This window comes from Octodon degus, unplaced genomic scaffold, assembly GCF_000260255.1.
Source record: "Octodon degus isolate 3935 unplaced genomic scaffold, OctDeg1.0 scaffold00045, whole genome shotgun sequence".
Taxonomy (NCBI): domain Eukaryota; kingdom Metazoa; phylum Chordata; class Mammalia; order Rodentia; family Octodontidae; genus Octodon; species Octodon degus.
The window spans coordinates 6,162,649-6,184,513 of NW_004524621.1; the positions used below are offsets into that span (position 1 = coordinate 6,162,649).

Genomic DNA, 21,865 nt, shown 5'->3' on the forward strand with positions numbered 1-21,865 from the left:
CAAAAGACAGCTTCACAGGCACAGACCCAATTTTGTGCTGTTCTTCAAATCCTCTATTTCCTTCTGAACTCAGATCTAGTTCTATAATTTTCTAAAGTTAGAAGTGGACTTCTATAAAACTCTCCAGCTGTTATTGTAGAACTGAAATGATCTACCTCATTTCTGGTCATTGTTGATTGGCATATTTTGAGGGCATGAAGCAAGGTGTGTCCGACCATAGAGCTGCTCAACATTCTTGACTCATTGACTTTGTGATGTCCATGGTCCTCACCCCTTTCAACTCCATGGAGCCTCCTCTTGAATTGTATGGTCTTACAACATGTGTTTTATTTCTTCAAATCCATAAAGTGACACTGTACAGTCCATGTTCATGAGACATGCCACACGTGCCCTTCAATTCTACACCATTGCTTTGTTTTCTACCTTGTTGCTTGTGGCTTTCCCTCATTTTATTCCTACCTCAAAGCTCTTTTCAGCACTTCACTTGGTTCAGATGCTTTTGACAGCTTTTATTCCCCATGGAACCTGCCTATAAAGTTGGAGTTCTCTCCTATTACCAAAGGACAGCATCCCAGGAGCAGACCCAAGTTTGTGCTTCCCTTCTTCCTTCAGATGATAAAGATACAATCTATGGTATTCAGGCCTCCAGTGTTTCACCAGGAAGTCCTCTGCTACTCTTCCGTAAGACACAATGGCTCTTTCTGGTCTTCTCTCACTATTCTTCTACTGTACTGCGTCCTTGAATTTCAGCCTAAATGTGTCTAGCTGTGATATCCTGAAATGGTCTTCGCACTGTGGCAGAGACCTCTGACAATTTAAAGTTCTGGTCTATTTTACATCAAAAACCTTTACCACTCTGTTCATTCTCTTTCTTGCACTGAAGCCATTTTCCCTCCATGCCGCGTTGTATGTAGTGCTCCATTCCTCGAGTTCATCCCTCCCTTCTCCAAGATTAGATTTGAGATTTCCTCATCTCCCACCCTCCACTAATCTCTCTGGCTTTATTTAATATGCTGCTAAACTAGCCTGCTCTGCTTTCACTTCACTTACTGTGTTCTTCATTTCTAAAAGATATATTTGTTTATTTTTTACAGAATTGAAGTTGCCACTGAAATTCTCTTTGTTTCAAATTTTCTTGAGAAAAAAACAACTCAGTTAGCCAAGCACATATTTGAATATTCAGACATCTGAGTGGGCCTCCTGTAGGCATGATTCTATTGCTTGTTTTATTTCCTGGTCCTGTGCCCCCGTTGCTCTTACCATTTAGTCTGTCTGGAGACATTTGACTGAAGGGAGCCACAATGGATGAAAACATACAAAGGTCATTAGAGCCTTTGTTGAAGTTGCTTAGCCCAGGGAGGATGAAGTGCCGTTTCTGGCAGAGAGCTGTGCTCCAGAAGGGCACCTGAGTCCAGCTCAAGCTCATTCAGGTTCTGCCTCACTTCTTCCTGAGAGTAGCCCTTGGCTTTGTTTCAGAGTTTGCGACTGAAAGCCTGGGTGCTTTGCCAGAGTCTCCCCTCTCTTTAGGTCCCAGGCTCTTACTTCTCTCCCATTCTGAGGAGAGGAAAAGCTCTGCCCCTGGGCCTCTGGACTGTGATCTGGCTCCAGAGGGAAGTCCTCAGGTGGCCCCAGGCTCTGTTCTCACACCCCACTCCATCCCATGGTGCCTTTGGTTTCTCTGGGGCCAGCTGCTCAACTTGACAAAGCACTTCACACCACACAGGAAAGGTTGGCCCCAAATAATCATTTTCAGAACTAAAACTTGCTCTTCAGAAATTTCTTTACAGAGAAAGTCCATCCTTTTCAAGCTATTTTTGTCAGGATCTACTGTGTATTGGGCACCATTTTTGTCCCTAGAGATGGTATGGCGAAAAGGAAGAGCAAGGGCCTGGCTCCCAGATGTCCCCTTATATGGGGGAAGGGAAGGAGAGAGAAAGTAGGGACCAATAGGGACCCTCAGTCAGAAGAGCTCAGAGAAACTTAGAAGGCCAGTGATAGGGGAGTGTGCTTTCTGGTACTAAGTGGGATGAATCCATACCCAAACCAGGCAGGGCTGAATTCCTGCTCAAATTGGAACCTGCAGGTCTTACCTCATCTGAGAAAACCTGTGTGGGCCCCAGGGAGAGCGTGGGAGGCTCCTTGCCCTGCATGTCTCTTTCTCCTGTGGCTCTTGTGTCCTCTAAAGTAGTGGAGACAGGTGCAGAAGGCAGCAGAGCCTTCTCACTGCTCGGCCTCACTGTGTCTGGGCCTGATGTCTCTGTAGCTGGTTCTGCAGCTGAGGCTTCTGCTCCTGTCCTGTCAGCAAGGACCTGCTTCAGGGGCTGACACCGTGGCAGAGTGTGGTGTTTGCTCCTGTAGTTACTGCACTTTCAGAAGACTGTGGGACCCACTCCCACCTCTGACAACCTAGGCAGTTTGGGGTAGGGCGTGGCAAGTGTCTACAGGTATCTTCTTGTATTCCACTGAGACAGCCCCATGATATGAGGGCTGACCTGAATTAGCATCATCTTTAGGACAAGGTACAGGTTTCAGCTATGCCAGGTTCAGGGTGAGAGAGGAAGTCTCCCCTCACAACCCACAAGACACATCTCATTCTGTAATGACAGAGGCACACGTGTGCATGGTGTGTAATACGTGAAACCGTGATTGACATGACATTGTGGAGTAGGTGTTCCTGGTCCTGGTGATATGAAGTCTGTCCATGAGGCTGGAACCCATGGACTTATTCTTTGCTACATAGTGGGAAAAATTGAACAGAGACAGTGAGAAGAGCTCATGATGAAGCTGGGCTGAGTAGAAGAAGGCACAGTGAACATGGGGTAGCCCGGGTGGGTGAGGCTGCAAGATGGTTCCAACCCACACCATGTTTCTTGTGGTCATACCTGGGACCCTAGGCATCATGCTGGACCACTGACACCCCAGTCCTCAGCACTCCTGAACCTGAATAGGCCCAGGCTGCCCACTGTTGATCCTAGATAGATGTGGTCGGAGATCAACAAACCAGACACACTGAAAATAAACATCCTTGATGACAACAGAGTTGGGTCACCAACAAGGAAGGACATGCTGGGGACATCCTCAGGGATGAGGATAAAAGGCCAGAGCCCAGCACCTCACACAGCACTTACACTCACATACTCATCCACACACTCGCACACTTATCCCTTTTCTCATCCAACCTGCCATGGCCGCCTCCACCATGTCTGTCTGCTCCAGCACTTACACTGAACCCTGGCAGGTGGATGACTGTCCAGAGAGCTGCTGCGAGCCCCCCTGCTGCACCTCGAGCTGTTGCCAGCCCAGCTGCTGTGCCCCCAGCTGTTGCCAGCCCAGCTGCTGCACCTCAGCCCCATGTCTGAGCCTCATCTGTACCCCTTGCTGCCAGTCAGGTTGTACCAGCTCCTGCACGCCCTCATGCTGCCAGCAGTCCAGCTGCCAGCCAGCTTGCTGCTCTTCCTCCTGCCAGCCGTCCTGCTGTGTGCCTGCCTGCTGCACACCTGTCTGCTGCAAGCCTGTGTGCTGCACACCTGTCTGCTGCAAGCCTGTTTGCTGCACCCCTGTTTGCTCAGGCAACTCCTCCTCCTGTTGCCAGCCTGCTTGCTGCTCCTGTTCCCCCTGCCAACCATCCTGTTGTGTGCCCGTCTGCTGCAAGCCTGTCTGCTGCACACCCTGCTGCTCCTCCGTGTCCCTGCTCTGCCGCCCTGTGTGCAGACCTGTCTGCTGTCTTCCAGCCTCCTCCTGCTGTGCCTCCTCCTGCCAGCCCAGCTGCTGCCGCCCAGCCTCCTGTGTGTCACTGCTCTGCAGCCCGGCCTGCTGTCCCCCAGCCTGCTGTAGCCTCTCCTTGGGCCAGAAGTCCTGCTGCTGAGTTCTGGCACTGCACCTCGGTGTGCCCTATCCATATATGGAGACCACAGAGTCCACTTCAATGATCAGGCCTGGGAAAATAGCAAAGGAAATAATATAAAATGTCGCAGTGACAATAATATGCTCTAATAAAAATTTAAAATGCTCTGAAAGGCTTATTTCTGGAATTTTCCATGTAATATTTCAAACTGTAGTTCTCGACACGTAATTGAAGGTGTGGGATATGGTGGACCCACGTGTTCTCTATAAAGAAGAAAGATTTTCAGAAAGTGAAGGAGGAGGAGAGACACAGATGGGAGGGAAAGAGGCAGCACTGTGCTCCTAGAGATGGAAGCAAGGCACTGAGTGAAAATGGGACTCAGTGGGCCTTGGCATAGGGTGGGTGGGAGGTTGGGTGGCTGCAAGGTGGTAGGCGAAGGATAGAAGTGAAGCTCAGAAGAACTGAGATGCTGCCCAGGCCCAGCTCTGACCTGTCCCAGAGCTCCAGGAGGCAAGGAAACAATCACTGTGCCTCAGAGTAACCATTTCTGAGCCCAGATGGTGGAAGTGAGGAGAGCCCGGCAGCCCCTGAGATCACTGCAGTGAAGGGGTGGGCTGCTCAAGGACTTCTTTCCTCCCTTTGGTCATTCAGACATGAACCAGTTGTAACGCCTAGAACTGAGGATGCGTTCCTTCACTCCTATACTACTGGTCATCAGAAAGCGCCGGGCAGCTGCCTCCCACCGAGGTGTGATACAGCAGGGCCTGCAGTGGGCAGCCAACAGATCTGGCTGTGCACAGTCAGGGAAACGTTCACCTTCATCCTCTGGGGTGCAGGACTGAATAGCACCCCTTGGCTGTGCAGTGAAGAGTGGACATACAGCCTCTGACCCCCACAGAGGGAAGCCTCTCTTGGCTACACTCCTTACCATCATCCTGGAGCAGCTCCAGGGGGATGGGCCTTGTGACACAATCCTTCACCCTTGAGAAAAAAGTAACCAACATTTCGGATACAGTTGCCTTCCTTCCCTGGACACCTTGTCCTTCTACTTCTTTGGCCCATGGTGACGTGCGTAGCTCCAGGAGAGTCACACATACAACCTCCACAGGTCAGTGGGAGCCCTCTGGCTATCTTACATCAGGTCAACTTCAGATGGGGACCCAGTGCCCACTGCCCATCAGCCCCCAAACTGTTTTCTCCCAGGAATGAGAGACAGGGCTTTGTTCTGATACCTCAGGAAATGCAGGATTTCTACCAAATGCTGGTTATGGAGGAGATGCTCTAAATCTAGAGGGCAGGGATCACAGGGTCACTACCACCAGCCATGACTGTTATTTTGGTGACACCTATAGTGGAAATCTAAAGGGCTGCTTCCACAAGGCAAGCTAGAACAGATAACACAGACAACCTGGGAGAAGGCAGATGGGACATAACAAAAGCAAGACAATGTCATGGACAAGTTCTGCTAACAAATATTCACATCTCCAAATGCACAGGCTAGAAAGCAAAATGTAATTATTCAATTCAGTTAGTCTTACTAGTTTGGCAGATGTTTCATACACTAACTTCTTACATTTATTGAAGACTACAGACCAATCAGGAAAACCATAACTTGAATACTGCTGAACAACTCTCAGGACTACATTCATCAGGAAAATTATTTATTAAATTATAAAAACATTAAAATGGCCCAGTTTTACAAAAAAAAAAAGTAAAAACAAAATATTCATAGAATTTGTAAAGCTCTAGCAAATGTAATAAAATAAATATGCTAGAAAATAGTTTAACGTTTAATTTAACAAAGTTAGGGGAGGAAATTTTAGTGCATTTAAAATATAAGTAAATGAAGGGCAGCTTGTGTGTCTGGGACACCCTGAAGGTACTTTTCTTTGCACACCTAAAGCTACCTGTGGCAGCTCTATAGCTGTCATCATGCCGCAGAATGAATATATTGAATTACACCATAAATGCTATGGGTACCACTTTGATTACCATGAGAAAAAGAGAAAGAAGGAAAGTCAAGAGGCTCATGAATGTTCAAAGAGGCAAAAAAAAAAAAAAGATTGACCTGAAGGCCAAGCTGTACCACAAACAGCGCCATGCAGAAAAAATACAAATGAAGAAGACTATCAAGATGCGTGAAAAGAGAACACCAAACAAAAGAATGATGAAAAGACTCCACAAGGAGCAGGACCTGCCTACCTGCTGCACAGAGAGGGACAGTTTCGTGCAAAAGTACTTTCCAACATGATTAAACAAAAATGAAAAGAAAAGACGAGAAGATGGGAAGTTCCTTTGCCCAAAGTTTGTGCCCAAGGAGAAACAAAAGTGTTAAAAGTTATTTGAACTGGAAAGAGAAAAAAGAAGGCATGGAAGAGGATGGTTACTAAAGTCTGCTTTGTTGGAGATGGCTGTCCAAGAAAACGACCTAAATATGAAAGGTTCATTAGGCCAATGGGCTTATGTTTTAAGAAGCCCACGTAACACATCCTGAACTGAAAGCCACCTTTTGCCTGCCAATACTTGGTGTGAGAAAGAAGCCTTCATCACCACTGTATACAACTTTGGGTGTTATTACCAAAGGAACAGTGATTGAGGTGAACGTGAGTGGGTTGGGCCTTGTGACACAAGGAGGCAAGGTTATCTGGGGTAAATACGCCCAGGTAAGCAGCAACCCTGAAAACGCTGGATGCATCAAGGCAGTCTCACTAGTTTGAAAGAAGTTTCATACAATAACTTCTTACACTTACTGAAAACTACAAACCAATCAGGAAAACCATAACTTGAATACTGCTGAACAACTCTCAGGACTACATTCATCAAGAAAACTGTGTATTAAATTGTAAAAATAATACAATGGCCCAGTATTACAAAAAATAAAATATAGTATAAGTGAAGTATAAAACAAAAGATTCATAGAATTTGTAAAGCTCTAGCAAATATAATAAAATAAATATACACATTAGAAAAGGAGTATGCTCACAGATTCAGAGATTTATTTTTCAAGTAGGAGAAAGTAATAGATGCATATATTGCTGCAATATATGAAATATATATATTAAAATTTAAAAATGTGAACAAACTATACAATGGTATAAAAAATGTAAATTACTGAACTGGGGCTCTAGCAGAGTGAAAGAGAACCTGCCTAGCACATATGAACCACTGAGCTCACTCCCCAGCACTGAAAAATATATATTTTACACTGATAAAAGTGACAATTTTAATACAATGACAATTAGAAAACATTGACAGAGTATTTAAAGATCTGAATCTTTAAAACACACAGATTCACATGGTTTTAAAGATGTATGCCACGAGTCTTCATATATAGACCTTTCCTGTGCTATTTAAAACACTCTGCAGCTTAGGATAAGACAGAGTGTCTCTGGATTTATCTATTAAGACCAGGAAAATCCTCAGTTCAAAGCCAACAGGGGCAGGGTGGTGGTAAAGGATGTACTCACTTAAACATTGCAATGGTTGATACATTGCATTAACTTGAGAATTTAGGAGATTAGAAGCCTAGCTAAGTGATTCAGCAGGGAGCCAGGGTCCTCACTTTGCAAACATCCTGAGCCTATGCAAGAGCAGGGTAGTGAGATAGTGTGAGTGCTACAACCTAGGAGAGGATAGCCTGGATACAATATAAGGGAGGAAAAGAGGCTTGCCCCCTCCTTTTGCTTTTCTGCTTTTGTTGTCTGCAGCTGCTGTGAGCTGTTACCTCTGTGCCATGCTGCCCTGCCTTGGAGACAGCTGATTATGGGCTGAAACCTCCACAAACTGTAGGCTGTTATGGTTCGTGTCTAGTTGTCCCCCTAAAACCTCATGCAGTCATGGAGTGGGGGCATCTAGAGTTTGTGACTAACTCATGATCCACTAAGATTATGCATGATGCAAGGCTGGGATTATGGATCTTAGTCCTGCTGGGATTATGGGTGTATGTATTACACCCAGCCTGGGGCAGATAGCCTGAATGTAATATAAGAGAGACAGAGAGACAGGCTTTTTCTCCATTGCCATTGTTGTTGTTTGGCTACCATGAACTGCTGCATTCTGCCATGTGCCCCTCTGCCTTGAAGCCAGCTGAATATGGACTGAAACCAGTTGCCCTCCACTCGCTGCAGCAGAGGGCTTGACTGACAAGACACCGGCTACCTGAGAATGTCTCAACGGACAAGGAAGATGTAGTGTGGATTTGCAATGGAGCCCCATTCAGCCTTCGAAAAGAAGCGAATCCCAACATTGAGAGCATAGAAGGATGTGGAAGACTTAGCAATAAGTTAAAGAAACCAAGGACAATCCTGAGTGGTCTCACTTTCTGTGGAATCTAAAATTCACAGAGGAAGAGTGACACAGAGGCTACCAGGGAATTGAGTAGGAAGGACAGGGGGCGGTCAAGGCAGGGTGCAGGGTCCAGCAGTGCAGAGTCTGAATGTTCTGAGATCTGCTGTACAGTGCGGCAACAATAGGGGACAACATAACTCCAGATCCTTGACATCTACCATAAGGAGAGGAGACCTCCTCTGTGCTGCAAGGAGAGGTGATGTCTTGCTATATTCAAGAGGTCTCTAAGTGAGTGTGGGGGGGGTATGTGGAGTAGCTCAGCAATGTTCACCATCTAGTTTTGTACACATGGAAGATCCTCACACTGTGCATCTTACACATATATCATTTTAATTTTCCAGTTGTACCTAGTGAAGCTTGAGTGAAAGAATAATGTGTCATTCCCAAGTAGAGCACAGAGTGTAGTTAGAATTGGCATGTTTGAGTACTCTTGGTCAGGCAGAGACAGAACCTGTGAGAATCAGACCATGCCTGCATCCAGCCAGTTGACACCTGCTTAGTGGCCAGTGTGGGTGTGAAATGTGTGGAGGAAACCCATCTCTTTGTGTCCTGTATAGTGACATAGTGTCTACCCTCTGGTGTCTAGCCTCTACCATTGTGTCCTGGCCCTCGGCATTTTCTCAGCCAACACTGGCTGGTTGCTATGTTACCATTCACTCAGATGTTGAGCAAGTGACAACCATGGCAACCAACTTGCCTGTTGGCCCCAACCAGGTCCCAAAGCAAAAACCTGTCCTGAGAGAGGGGATTCAAGTGTGGTCAAAGAGCTGAACCTCAAAGGTCTGTGGGGTTAAGAGAAGGGAACAGGAGGACACTTTGGTCAGTCACCTCCAGGCAAGATCTAAGGAGAGAATCTGCACAGAAAACAATTGTAGATGAGAAGTAGGAGGCAGTGGAGTTAGGTGAGCATTCAACTGAGTGGATCCTGAGATGCAGTGTGCTCCAGGGCTTGTCCTAGAAACCAGTGAGGCTTCCCAGTCTCTTGTCCTAGCACAGGCAACAGGTGCAAGGCTTTCCAGGAACCTGGCCTAAGGGAATTAGGCAAAAGTTTGGGTGAAGCAAACCAGGCCATGGCTGGTGGAGCAATTAGACAGCACTTGTGGGTTGTCAGGTTTTATGGGTTATCTGACTTCCCTAAGTGTTTCTGGCTCTTCATGAATAAGGCTGACTTCTTGAAAAGGCCACACTATGGTGGTGGGGCTGAGAAATGAGAGAGCAACATTCTGTAGTGCCAGGATCATTGAATTTTCCTGAAGGTGATTCTGAATTCCTCAGTTCCAGAAGGTGGAGTAAGTTCCTGGCTCACCACTAAACCCATAGAAAGAATGGGTGTTATCCACCTGTCTGTCTTTTTAAAGATAAATTTATATTGTATAAAAACAAGCCATGGATTCAGCAGGACCTTTCAAGTGCTATAGAATAGAGAAGTGGATGGAAGAGATTGGTAGAATAGGACCCCAAAACACCAGAACAAAATAAGGTAGTCAGAAAAATGGTGAGCTGCCTTATCTAATGTCCTGGGAAACAAGTGGTTTAAGAAATGAGAAAGGACCAGGTGTGGTGGCACACACCTGTAATCCCAGCACTTGGGAGGTTGAGACAAGAGGATCACTGTGAGTTACAGATGAGCCTGGGGGCCACAAAAGTGAGCACAAGGCCAGTCTGAACTGCATAGTGAGACTGTCTCAAAAATAAATAAATTAATTTTAAAAACAGAAATAGAGAAAAACTTTAAAAAACTTAAGAAACATCATTGGTGTTATGAAGAACATACTCCACCCTTATAACAAGGCAAAATCAAGCTGGTATAAAAAAGAAACAATTGGAAATAATTTTTGAAAACTGAAAGATTACAAATGGGGGCTGGGGAGATGGCTCAGTGGAATAAGTGCTTCCCTGGTAAGCCCAAGGGCCTGAGTTCAATCCCCGGTTCTGCCAAAAAAATAAATAAATAAGTAAATAAAATATTACAAATAAATATGTCAATGTGTGGGCCAAATAATAGGGTGGAAATGACTAAAGATTGGGATGTGGTCTCAAAATAAGATCAATATAATCTCCTAGAGAAGAGAGAAAGGGATAAATATGAGGAGAGTGAGTGAAGAATTAAGAAATATGTCAACCAAGTTCTTGAAGCTGTAATGTCTAGAGTAACAACAAGAAGAGCCAGAAAAGAGGATGTTATTTTTAAATCACCACAAAACATTTCCTGAGATGAGTTTTCATGCTAGAAGATTCAATGAGCTCCAAGCACATAATAAAACAACACACAATTCTAGAAGCAAGTAGATGATGTTCTTGAACAAGGATGAAGAAAGAAAACCAAATATTCTCAAACACAAAGAAATGGCAAATGACAAACACTGAACCCTCACAAACAACCTAAGATATTACTACAGAGAGAGAGAGAGAGAGAGAGAGAGAGAGAGAGACAGAGAGAGAGAGAGACAGAGACAGAGAGACAGAGACAGAGAGACAGAGACAGAGACAGAGACAGAGGATCGGGTAGGGTAGGATAGGGTAGGATAGAATAAAGCTATGTCTTCATTGTTTTGAGGAAATATCTAAAACTAGAATTCCATACCCAGGCAAACTATCACAGAAATGTGATGGTGGCATCCATGCCATTTTTATACATACAGGGAACCTTGTAATGTAAAACCCACAACCGTGTACAAAATATTCTTTAATCTTTTGTGATGGCAAAATGAGAATGGAAAATATCAAAAGGGACTCTCTTTGACTACCTCATGGGGGAATAGAAGAATTGAAAAAAGAAAGCACTACTCCACAGGAGTTGGATCCCTGAGCCGCTCCTTCACTAGGCATAGGTGACATGAACCAGAAGTCTCGTTATCCAATCCTTGGTGCCAGTTTTATTTTGTAAGATGTGGATTTTTTTTTATATTTATATTTTAAAATGCTTAAAGCAATAAAAATGTAATCAAAACAAGGATTGGTAGAATGAGAAGGGTTTATCTCTAATGCTTCACTCAGCAGAAGCCTGCATCACAAATTTACTGTGACTTTTCCAGAGCCAAAATGAGAGCAGAGGAAACAAACAAACACAATCAAAACAAGAGCAAAGGGGGAAACAGAGTCCTGCGCCACAGTACAGTGTTAATACCTAGCACTAATGGAGGACCTCGCCTGTCAGCTGTCCATGTCAACAGGAAGGGGTGGCTTGTGAAGCCACTTTTGGGGACAATACAATGCAGGGAGGAGTATAAAAGCCTGAGAGCCCCACAACTTTCTCATACACTCACTCACATTCACGTATACCCACTCACACCCTCTTCTAACACAACACCAACATGGTTGCCTCCACGATGTCCATCTGTTCCAGTGACCTGAGCTATGATAGCCGGGCCTGCCTGCCTGGCTCCTGTGAGTCTTGCTCTGATTCCTGGCAGGTAGATGACTGCCCAGAGAGCTGCTGTGAACCACCCTGCTGCACCTCCAGCTGCTGCCAGCCCAGCTGCTGCCAGCCCAGTTGTTGCAACACCAGCTGCTGTGCCCCAGCCTCCTGCCTGACCCTCATTTGCACCCCAGTGAACTGCATGTCCAGCCCATGCTGCCAATCAGGCTGTACCAGCTCTTGCGCACCTTTGTGCTGCCAGCAATCTAGCTGCCAGCCGACTTGCTGCTCCTCATCGTGCCAGCCATCCTGCTGTGTGCCCGCTTGCTGCACACCCGTCTGCTGCACGCCTGTCTGTTGCACACCTGTCTGCTCAGGCACCTCCTCCTCCTGCTGCCAGCAGTCTAGCTGCCAGCCTGCTTGCAGCTCCTGCTCCCCCTGCCAGCCATCTTGCTGCATACCTGTCTGCTGCAAGCCCATTTGCTTCAAGCCTGTCTGCTGCACGCCCTCCTGCTCCTCTGTGTCCCTGCTCTGCCGGCCTGTGTGCAGACCCACCTGCTGTGTGCCCACCTCCTCCTGCTGTGTCTCCTCCTGCCAGCCCAGCTGCTGTGGCCCATCCTCCAGTGTATCTCTGCTCTGCCGCCCTGCTTGTCCCCGCCCGGCCTGTTGTGGTGTCTCCTTGGGACAGAAGTCCTGTTGCTGACCAGCTCACTGTTCTGGCTGTTTCTGCTCCTGAATAGAACTGTCAACTCTTGAAAGCCCTGCATACTGCTATGCGCCATCAGTTATCCCTCTCCAGACTGGTGGCCACATAGCTGCTGCTTGAAGAAAGCTAAGTTGTCCACAGGGTGGAGAGTGGGCCTCCAGGACACTTTCTCAGGCAAGTGTTCTGATGAATCTGATTAACAAAGGGCAATCACTATAACTATTAAAATGTTGTGTCAGTAAATATAGGTTGGTGTGCCTTTTCTTTGCTTCTCTGATCCCCTGTGACCACTGCAAGTTTTGACTACGGGTCCGTTGTCCTATAAAAGCCAGGTAGACCTATTCCCAAGCGACTCCCAAACAGCAGTTTAAAGATATAGAAGAGACATCACATGTGCTTGGGTATCTGCACTTGATATGTATTGGCTCTCTGCTGTTGCATACTCTAAGGACTGGAGGCTTGGGTGGGGTGGACAATGTTGTGCACAAGCAGGCTTGGAGGACATGGAGTACAGGGTGAGGGCCCGCCTCTCCATCTGGAATGGAGCAGCATTGCTGCAAAGGAGGGCCCACCTAGTCTGGAGGTGTGTGTGGTCTGTGTGGGGATGGCCAGGTGGGAGGTTGGGGGCTAGTGGCTGTTTCTAACCACACCTAGGAGGGGCCTCAGTAGCTGCATCTCAGCTGCGGGTGGGGGAGCTGCAGGGAAGTGCCTGCAAGTAGGGCTGGGCAACAGGGCCAGTAGCACAAAGGATAGGCCACTTGCAGGCATGCCCACTACAGGCTTGTAGCTCACAGCCATACAGCAGGCTGGCTGTAAGGACACAGCCACGTCACACACAGGCTGGCATAGCAGGACCATACAGCAGACCTGGTGGTGGCTGCAGATCCTGAAGCCCTGGGCTGGGCAGTAGGGAGCAGAGACACAGCACAGGGCTGTAGGGCAACCAGGCAGGCAACCCAAGGAGCAGCAGGGGTAGCTCTGGAGGCTGTGGCCCAGGGCCACCTTTATATTTGGCTCTGGGTGTCCTGGCCATCTGAGGTCTTTCCTGAGTTCATGATTGCCTCCTCCTCCTCTGCCGTGGTCCCCTTGGGATTTCTTCTGAGTCATTCTGTCCCCAAAGCCTTTCTCAGCGGGGGGCTCCCTATAATTCAGCAAGCCATGTGCTCGGGACTTGAGTCTCACTAGATAGATAGACCAAGTGGAGGGCTGGTGACCAACCTCATGGGTTAGGATGCCCCGTTATATCTGTGCCTGGCTTTTCTGTGGAGAGGTCCAAGATTCCATTGTCAGTGTTTTGGACAGGAAATGTTTTTTTTTTTTTTTTTTTTTTTTTTTTTTTTTTCCCTTGCTTCCAAGATTTTCTCTTTAGTTTTGGTTTTTATTGATTTTTTAGCATCCAAAAAATTGGTTCCCTTATATTTATCCTACTGTAGTTTTGAAACTCTTGATTTTGTAATTTCATTATTTAAAAAAACCCTATTCCAACATGAGGATTCTATCTATTGTTTCATCAAACTTTGTTTATGGTTCAGTATAGTTCTCTGCCCCTCTGAGATCATGGCATGTGGACTGTTTGATTTTAACACGTTCTCTTTTTAGCTTTCTTCTCTCTCTTCAGACTGAATCATTCCCACTGGTTCTCTTCAAACCCAACCACTCCTTCTGTGTTCCAGCTCTGCACCACAGGTCCCACAGGGATGGGGATGTCCTGGGGTCTACAAGCCCCAGACTGTCCAGCTACTGCCCCTGTGCCCGGTGCCCCAGGAATACCCCACTCCTCACACCATCAGTCCTTCTGGTGATCTTCATAGTCCCCAGCCCTCTGCACTCACAGGCCAACTCAACACTGTTTTGCAACAGCTGAAGTCATCCACCAGCAGCCCAAATTCTTTCTGGACCTTTGAAAGACCCAAACATCCCTGGACTCATTCCAGGGATGAAATGGATACTTTCATTTCCATTCATGTATTTTCTCCTTTCCCACTGTAGAGCTGAACCTCCTCTCCCGTGGGGCCTGGACCTTTCTGCTACTGCATACAGTGTACAAGATCTGATCACAAAACACACTGAACATTAATTTTTTATTACAGTAAATGACACACTGTCACAAATCCCCACCAGAATTCTTCCTCTTGCCTTGAACATACTCCTTCCACCGTCTGCCATTTTCTGCAGCAGCTCTGGAGTCCTCTTTCCTGAGCATCTTTAGTTGTGCTGTCCTTGCTGCCTTAATGTCCTGAATCCATTCAAAATATTTCCCTTTCATAGTCCTTTTGACTTTGGAGGAAGAGCGTTAGTTTTTTTTTTTTTTTTTGGTGGCCTGAGGTTGCCTTCAGTGCAGGTCTGGTTCAGCTTGAGTGTCTGGGTTTCGAACCACAGCACCCTGAGGCTGACTGCTTTGTCTAAGCATGCACTTAAACAACTGAGCTAATGGGAAGGCCCCCATAAGCAGCAAAAGGGTTTTGGTTTTTTATTTATTTATTTTTTTGTGACTTTGGAGGAAGAGCAAGAAGATCCATGTCCAAATCCAGATGTCAGATCCAGTAAATAAAGTGGATGAGGGCACAAGGTCACATTTTTAGATCCTACCTTTTTGTCGGATGGCACTCATTTACTGTATTTTTTTTTTTTTTTAAACACACTGATGATACTGCACAAAGTCACTGAGGAAAGAGGGCTTCAAAGTTGATTTTGAAAGTGACACAGATGACCGGATAAGTGTGTTAAAAGCAAAGAGGAGAATTCTAAGGGGGGGTGTGGCAATATGTTTTTTTACTGTAATATATATTTTAAAATTAAAACATTCACTGTTTTTGATTGCCTCTTAATTTTTGCTTCATAAGCAAATAAATTTTATATAAATTAGTGCATGGCAGGGGGAGATTAATTTCTGAAAAAGGCAGTAAAAGTGTTTGTTTTTACATGACACACAACCTCTCTTGCACTGACTCAGCTCTGCCACTGTGATGGAAAAGCAACCAAAGACACCTGTACACAAGAGGGTATGCTGCATTCCAATAAAACTTTATTGACAAACAGGCACGGGACCAAAGTCAGTTCATAGTTAATAATGTGCCAACTAATCATTAAAGATTCCCTGTGAAAAATAAGTCAAAATACATTATTGCCTCAAAATCTTCATTAGCAGCACGAGGCAGGAAAGAACAACATTACAGAGATTTCAGTCAGCCCTTGGTGCTCTGTAGACAACAATCTCCTGGAAAGACAACAGAAATCCTTGTGAAGCCAAACCAGAATATCCTGTTTGCGAAAGAAGGCAGCCTGGAAGCCACAGTGTTTACAGTGGAACAACACAGAGGGGAGCTAGTTCCAGGATGTGAAGATGCCTGGAAAGATGGGAAGAAAGCACCACACGGAAGACAGCAGTGTGCTCTGCCATGGTGATGTGACCCTGGGGATCTCAGTATAAATGCTGCTCAGGGCCACTTCCTCCCAGCCACAGCCATTTCAGCTACAATGTGCCACACCAGCTGTTCCTCGTGCTGCCAGCCTGCTGGCTGCATGTCCAGTCCCTGCCAGAGTGCCTGCTGCATGCCTGTGAGCTGCACACCTGCTGTGTGTGTGCCTGTGAGGTGCCAGGTTGCCTGCTCTGTGCCTGTGACCTGCAGGCCCGTCATGTGCATGGCCCCCTCCAGCCAGTCCTCTGTGTGCCTCCCTGTGAGCTGCAGGCCTTCCGGTTGTGTGGTTTCTTCCTGCCAGTCCTCAGGCTGCTGCAAGCCCTCCTGCCCCACCCTTCTCTGTAACCCTGTCTCCTGTGGCACCTCCTCCTGCTGCTGATGTTGGTTCTCCAGTTGCCCAGGAAGAGGGGACACAATTTCCAGGATCAGGTCCCTGTGGCCCAGGAGGAGTCTTGAGGCACATGAGAAGCCTGCTGAGTGAGTCCTGAACTCTGGGGTAAGCAGGTAGCAGGATGATTCAGATTCCCTGCCTGTGCCCATCTCCTTGTTCCAGAAATCTTTGCTAACCCCAGAGCCCAATAAATCAGTGTTCCTAGTGTAGTTCGCTTCTGTCTTTTATCTTCATGTTCTGAAGTCCCCTCCCCCAAAAGTCCAGCAATTTAAGGACAGCAGCCCCTCCTTAAGGAGCCCTTTCATCATGCCACTGTCCCCACACTGCCTCCTGCCACTTGCCTGGGTTGGGAGATGGGGCTAGGGGACAGGTCTAGGTCCACTGCTGTGCTATGCCTCTGTGACAGGGTGGGCAGACCACTCCCCAAGCAATCAGCTGTCTGTGGTGGGGAGCAGAAATATCTAGCAAGAATTGACCTGAGACTATGGAGGGCTGAGTGCACCTCGAGGAATGGCCTGGTAGAAGAGACACCCCACTTCTAGGGGAGACAGAGTCATGTCCAGTATATCATATGTGAGGTCTGGCAGCCAGTAGACAATTATGTCCATACACAAATTGGCAAGGCAGAATGAATCTATTATCAAGAGACAAAGCAACCTGCAAAATTGGATTTAAAAATGACCCAGGATGATTTTTTTTTTGGGGGGGGGGTCTGGCTCAGGATGCCTTCAGGGAAGGTCTGGCAAGGCTTGAGGATATGGAGCTCAAACCACAGCACCCTGAGCCGGACTGCTTTGTTGAAGCAGTCACTTAAACAACTGAGCTAATGGGCAGGCCCCCATGACCCAGGTATTAGAACTAGCACACATAAGCTTTAGAAAGCCCATGATTCATCTATTTACAAAATTACATGTTTATGAATAGACTGAGGATTTCAGCATGAACATGAACTAGGGGAGCCAAATGGATAAGGTAGAAATCAAAGCACAGCACAGTGGGCTCACTGGTGTACTTGACACCATCAAGAGCAGAGCCAGTGAACCTGAAGATAGAAAAAGAGAAAATGTCAAATGATTAGCTACATGTTGGAAGCAGCCTGCATGCCCATCAACAGATGAACGGGTAAAAAGAATGTGCTACTTCTCTGCCATAAAGTAGGATCTGCTTGTGTCATTTTTGGGTAAATGGATGCACTCTGAGACCACAATGTTAAATTAGACACACAAGCTTAAATATCATATGGTTTTCCTTATATGAGAAACCCAAAATATAAATAAAAAGCAAATAAAAGGTAGATATTAGGAAGTATGGAGACAGAACTTTTACAAAAGGGGCCCCAGAGATGGAGGGAGGGAGAAGTGGAAATAAAAAGAATGGGGATGTGCTGTGTCCATGGACGAACTCCCCACAAGAGCCTCTGCAGCTCTAGGCATGTGTGTTCACCCTGAGTGCTTGTCACTGAGCCCAGAAAGGGGTGATCGGAGAGCAGAAGAGGCATCTGGTGACACAGCAGCTGAGACCACTTCCAAAAAGGATGCAACATGAGAAACCCCAGACTAGATAACATCTGGCCCCAGAAAACAGTCTCCGGGCATGGGCTGGTAGGCCTGTGGCTGTGGGAACCGATGGTATGAAGGGCATGTTGGGGCACGCTGTACTCCACACAGGACACAGCAGTGAGGGTCAGCCAGGCTTCTTAGGAAAAGCCACCCAATCTTGAGGTGCCTGTGAAATACCAAATGAAAGACCCACGTGCCTTGTGAAACAAAGGCTTTTCAAAAGTGAAGGTGACAAATACTTTTTGTGATAAACAAGATTGGAGGGACTTCACTAACAAAAGTTTGCCACAAGAAATATCCAAGAAACTTCAAGCCAAGGACTTGATGGAGAGAAAACCAGCCACACAAGGAAATGCAGAGCTCTTGGGAGTGCTTTAAAGAGAAGAGGAGCTGGTAAGACAGGGTAAGATAAGTGACTGCTAAAGGTGCATGCTGTGAAGACAAAGCTAAGCAGGTCTGAAAAGATGGAGAATTAGTAAACCAAACAAAGAAATGGAGTCATCAAAAACACTAAACCAAACAAAGCAATATAAAAAAGGTAAGTCCAACTATATGTCATCCACTATAATCCTGCTTTAAATGAAAACACTCATTAAAAGTAAACAAGTGGAAAATGTACAATCTGAACACTAATCAGACAAAGCTGAAATAGCTGCATTAAAATGAAACAAGGTAGATTTGAGAGCAAGAAACATTACTGGGGTACAGAATGTTAATGCATACTGTCAAGGGAGTCAGTTCACCAAGAAAACTTAACAGTCTAAATGTCTAAGCACCTCACAACAAAGTTTCAAAACACATAGCTTTTAGCCCATAGAATAGCAAAGAAAGAGAAAAATTACTTTCATCTTTGGATTTTAGCTACAATAGTACAGAGAGTGGTTTGGACAAAGAAGACTTGAGCTATACTCTCAACCACCTGACCTGCTTGGTATTTAGCAAGGGGGGGAGCAAGCACTCCCCCAGTAGGAATAGCACCCATACTCTTCAAGACCATAGGGGCATCCTTTATAAGCCTTTATTGTACATCATAAAGTAAACCTTATCAAACGTAAAAGGATTCAAGAATGTATGTTCTGTACTAATGATGAAATTGAGTTAGACACTAATAACAAAAGCATGCCTGGAGCCTCCCACAAATTTGGAACTAAATGCCCATGCTTCTAGACAATCCACAACTCAAAGAAGTCACAAAGGAAATAAGGAAATATTTTGAATTAAATACAAATTAAAAGGTAATGTCAAAATATGTGGAACATGATTAAAAACAGGTTTAAAGCCCAATCATATCAATAAATGCATATATTTGTAAAGAACAAAGTTCTGAGAACAATTATGGAGGTTTGTATCTTAAACTAAAAAATGCAGATTAAACACAAAATAAGCAAAATAAATGAGATAATAAAAATATCAGGGTTGGCACCACTTAAGAACTTTGAAGAACTCTGGGCAGCCTGTAGGGCTCTGGTAAGCTCTGACCTTCCTTAGCTCCCAGTGTGCAGGTGTGGAGCTTCTGTTGGTGCTGGTCCAAACTTTTCAGAACTTAGGAGGACTCAGTGGCCTGCAGGACACAGGAGAGCTGTAACCTGTGGGCTCAGTGTACACAGGAAGGAGCTTTCTTGGTGCCATTTAAGAACTCTGTTGAACTCCGGGCAGCCTGTGGTCCTCTGGGTGATTACTGGAAGCTTCAAAAATGTCAAAACGCAAGAGTAAAAGGCAATTCCAATCCTCTAGCCCACCCAGGAAAAATCCAGGAGACAAAGATGTACAAAAACTTGGAAATCACACACCTGAAATCTCTGAAATGATAGCAACTGAAGTAAAGAAACAAATCCATAAGGCTATAGAAGAAATAAGACTAGAAATAATCTCTCAGGTCAAAAAAGAAAGGACAACAATAATGAAAGAATAGCTCAGCATAGCCAAAGAAGACACAGAAAAATAGGGGAGAATAGAAAAATGATGGGAACACTGAATGAACAATACAGGAAAGAATTACAATGCACGAAACATTCAAACAGATATCCAGACATTAAGAACTCCATTGAAAGCTGGAAAAATTGCTTGAGTAAAATTGAAGATAGACTTTCAGACCTCAAAGACAGTGTTGCAGCTAATGAATGTGAAATAAAAGATCTCTTAAAACAAACAAGGAACCAGCAAATAACAATTCAACAGCTACAATATGATGCAAAGAAAAAAAATATAAGAATAAGAGGTGTCAATGAAGTAGTGGGAGATAGCACAAGTGACACAAAAAGACTATTTGCGTAAGTGCTGGCAGAAAGTTCTCCAAACATGAGAAAAGAAACTGACATACAGATAAGCAAGGAATACAGACCTCCACACAGCCATAATCACAATAAATCTATATCTAGACACATAATAATCAAGATTTCAGAAATTCAGCAAAAGCACAGAATACTAAAAGCTGCCAGAGAGAAGAAACAGATCAACTACAATGAAAAGCCCATCAGAATCATGGCAGATTTCTTGACACAAACCATCAAATCAAGAAGAGCTTAGAGTGAAGTATTTCAGGTTCTAAAAGAAAATAACTTCCAACTCAGATTGATGTGCCCTACAAAACTATCTATCAAGTTCATTGGTGAAATAAGATCCTTTTGTGACACAGAACAATTGAAGAAATTCATGGCCACCAAACCAACCCTACAAAGAGTACTGACAGATATTCTAGAAAGAGACAGAAGCGATCACAGCTTTAAAAAAAAAAACAGAAAGGAATCACAAAACAGAGCAGGTAATTAAAAAGAGGAAAAAAGCACAGAATCCATAGCAGTGAAATAACATGGCAAAGATAAGCCAATACTTATCAGTTAGAACTATCAATGTAAACAGCCTCAATTCACCAATCAAAAGACACAGAGTAACAGAGTGGGTTAAGAAGCAAAATCCAACAATATGCTGCATAAAAGAAACACATTTAACTCAAAAGGAAGTTTATAGACTAAAAGTCAAAGAATGCAAACAAAACCTCCATGACACAGGAAATCAGAAAAAAATCAGGGGTAGCTATCCTGGTTGCTGACAGTATCAACTTCAAACTAAAAACCATTCAAACTGAGCAACATATTTGATGATAAAAATACATAATATATCAACCATTGTTAATCAGCTATTCTTGTTTTGAAATACGTATGTATTGTTGTATGTTATCCTGCTTCTGTCTTTGTTTCTGATTTTTGTTCTTGCTTTTGTTTTTACTCTTCAAAATAAAATAAAATTATAATCAAAAATTATTCAAAGAGAATGAGGGCCAGCCAAATAGCTCAGCAGATTAAAACACCTGCAAAAAGCTCAGAGGCCAGGGGGTCAATCCTCTGGCCTGCCATGCCACCCCTGCCCCGGGGGCATGCTGAGACAGCAATTGAGACTGGGTGTAGTGGTGCATGCCTGTAATCCCAGCTCTTGGGAGGCTGTAAACAGGCAGATCATTAGGAATCCAATCTGGTAGAGAGACCCTGAACACCCTGTAGACCCTTCTCTAAAGAAACATACAAAAAAAAAATTCAAAGAGATAAAGAAGATCACTACATACTTGTTAAGGGAAAACAGAAACAGGAAGAGGTAACAATTATAAATATAGATGCACCTAATGTAGGAGCACCCTCCTCCATAAAGACAAATTTTAACAGACATGAAAAATCAAATAAGCAATAATACAATAGTAATGGGGGACATTAACATGCCACTGTTACAAAGAGGTAGATCAATTAGGAAAAAAAAATCAGCAAAGGTATAACAAAACTAAATCAAACTTGTGAAGAAATTGACTTGATAGACCTTTACAGAGTGTTTTACCCAGAAATATTAGCGTATACATTCTTCCCAGCTTCACATGGGCATTCTCCAAAATAGACCATACATATAGTAGCACACAGAGCATTCTTAAGTAAGTGCCAAGGAATTGAAATTATCCCATGTATACTATCTGATCACAGTGCAATAAAACTGGAAATTATTGACAAAAGACCACAAAAAACACATAAACATATGAAAATTAAATAACAACCTCCTAAACAACCAGTGGATCACAGATAAAATTAAAGAATAAATTAGTTAGATTTCTGGACTTATGTGTAAACATAAGAATTATATAATTTTTATGCCTATTTTTAAAATATATTTTAATTTTTAAATGTTTTTTCATCATATTCTGTAGGGAATTAAGGTTCAGCATATCAATACTTTATAAAAAATACCTGTTCCATGTTATGCCT

The 21,865-nt window shown here is 44.6% G+C and overlaps 2 protein-coding genes and 1 pseudogene across 2 annotated transcripts in view; all 3 read left to right on the forward strand.

Moving 5' to 3' along the window:
- LOC101572529 (keratin-associated protein 10-3-like) overlaps positions 1-3,865 on the forward strand; it is a 6,561-nt gene extending 2,696 nt beyond the window's left edge. Inside the window, exon 3 of the mRNA XM_012514878.2 lies at positions 3,122-3,865. Within this exon, the coding sequence (XP_012370332.2) occupies positions 3,122-3,865 (744 nt within the window). The remainder of the gene's footprint in view (positions 1-3,121) is intronic.
- A 1,911-nt stretch (positions 3,866-5,776) lies between these two features.
- LOC105742278 lies at positions 5,777-6,561 on the forward strand (annotated as a pseudogene).
- A 4,944-nt stretch (positions 6,562-11,505) lies between these two features.
- On the forward strand, positions 11,506-12,252 carry LOC111816978 (keratin-associated protein 10-12-like). The gene has a single exon (XM_023716137.1). The coding sequence runs from the start codon at positions 11,506-11,508 to the stop codon at positions 12,250-12,252; it is 747 nt and encodes a 248-aa protein (XP_023571905.1).
- The last annotated feature ends 9,613 nt before the right edge of the window (positions 12,253-21,865 follow it).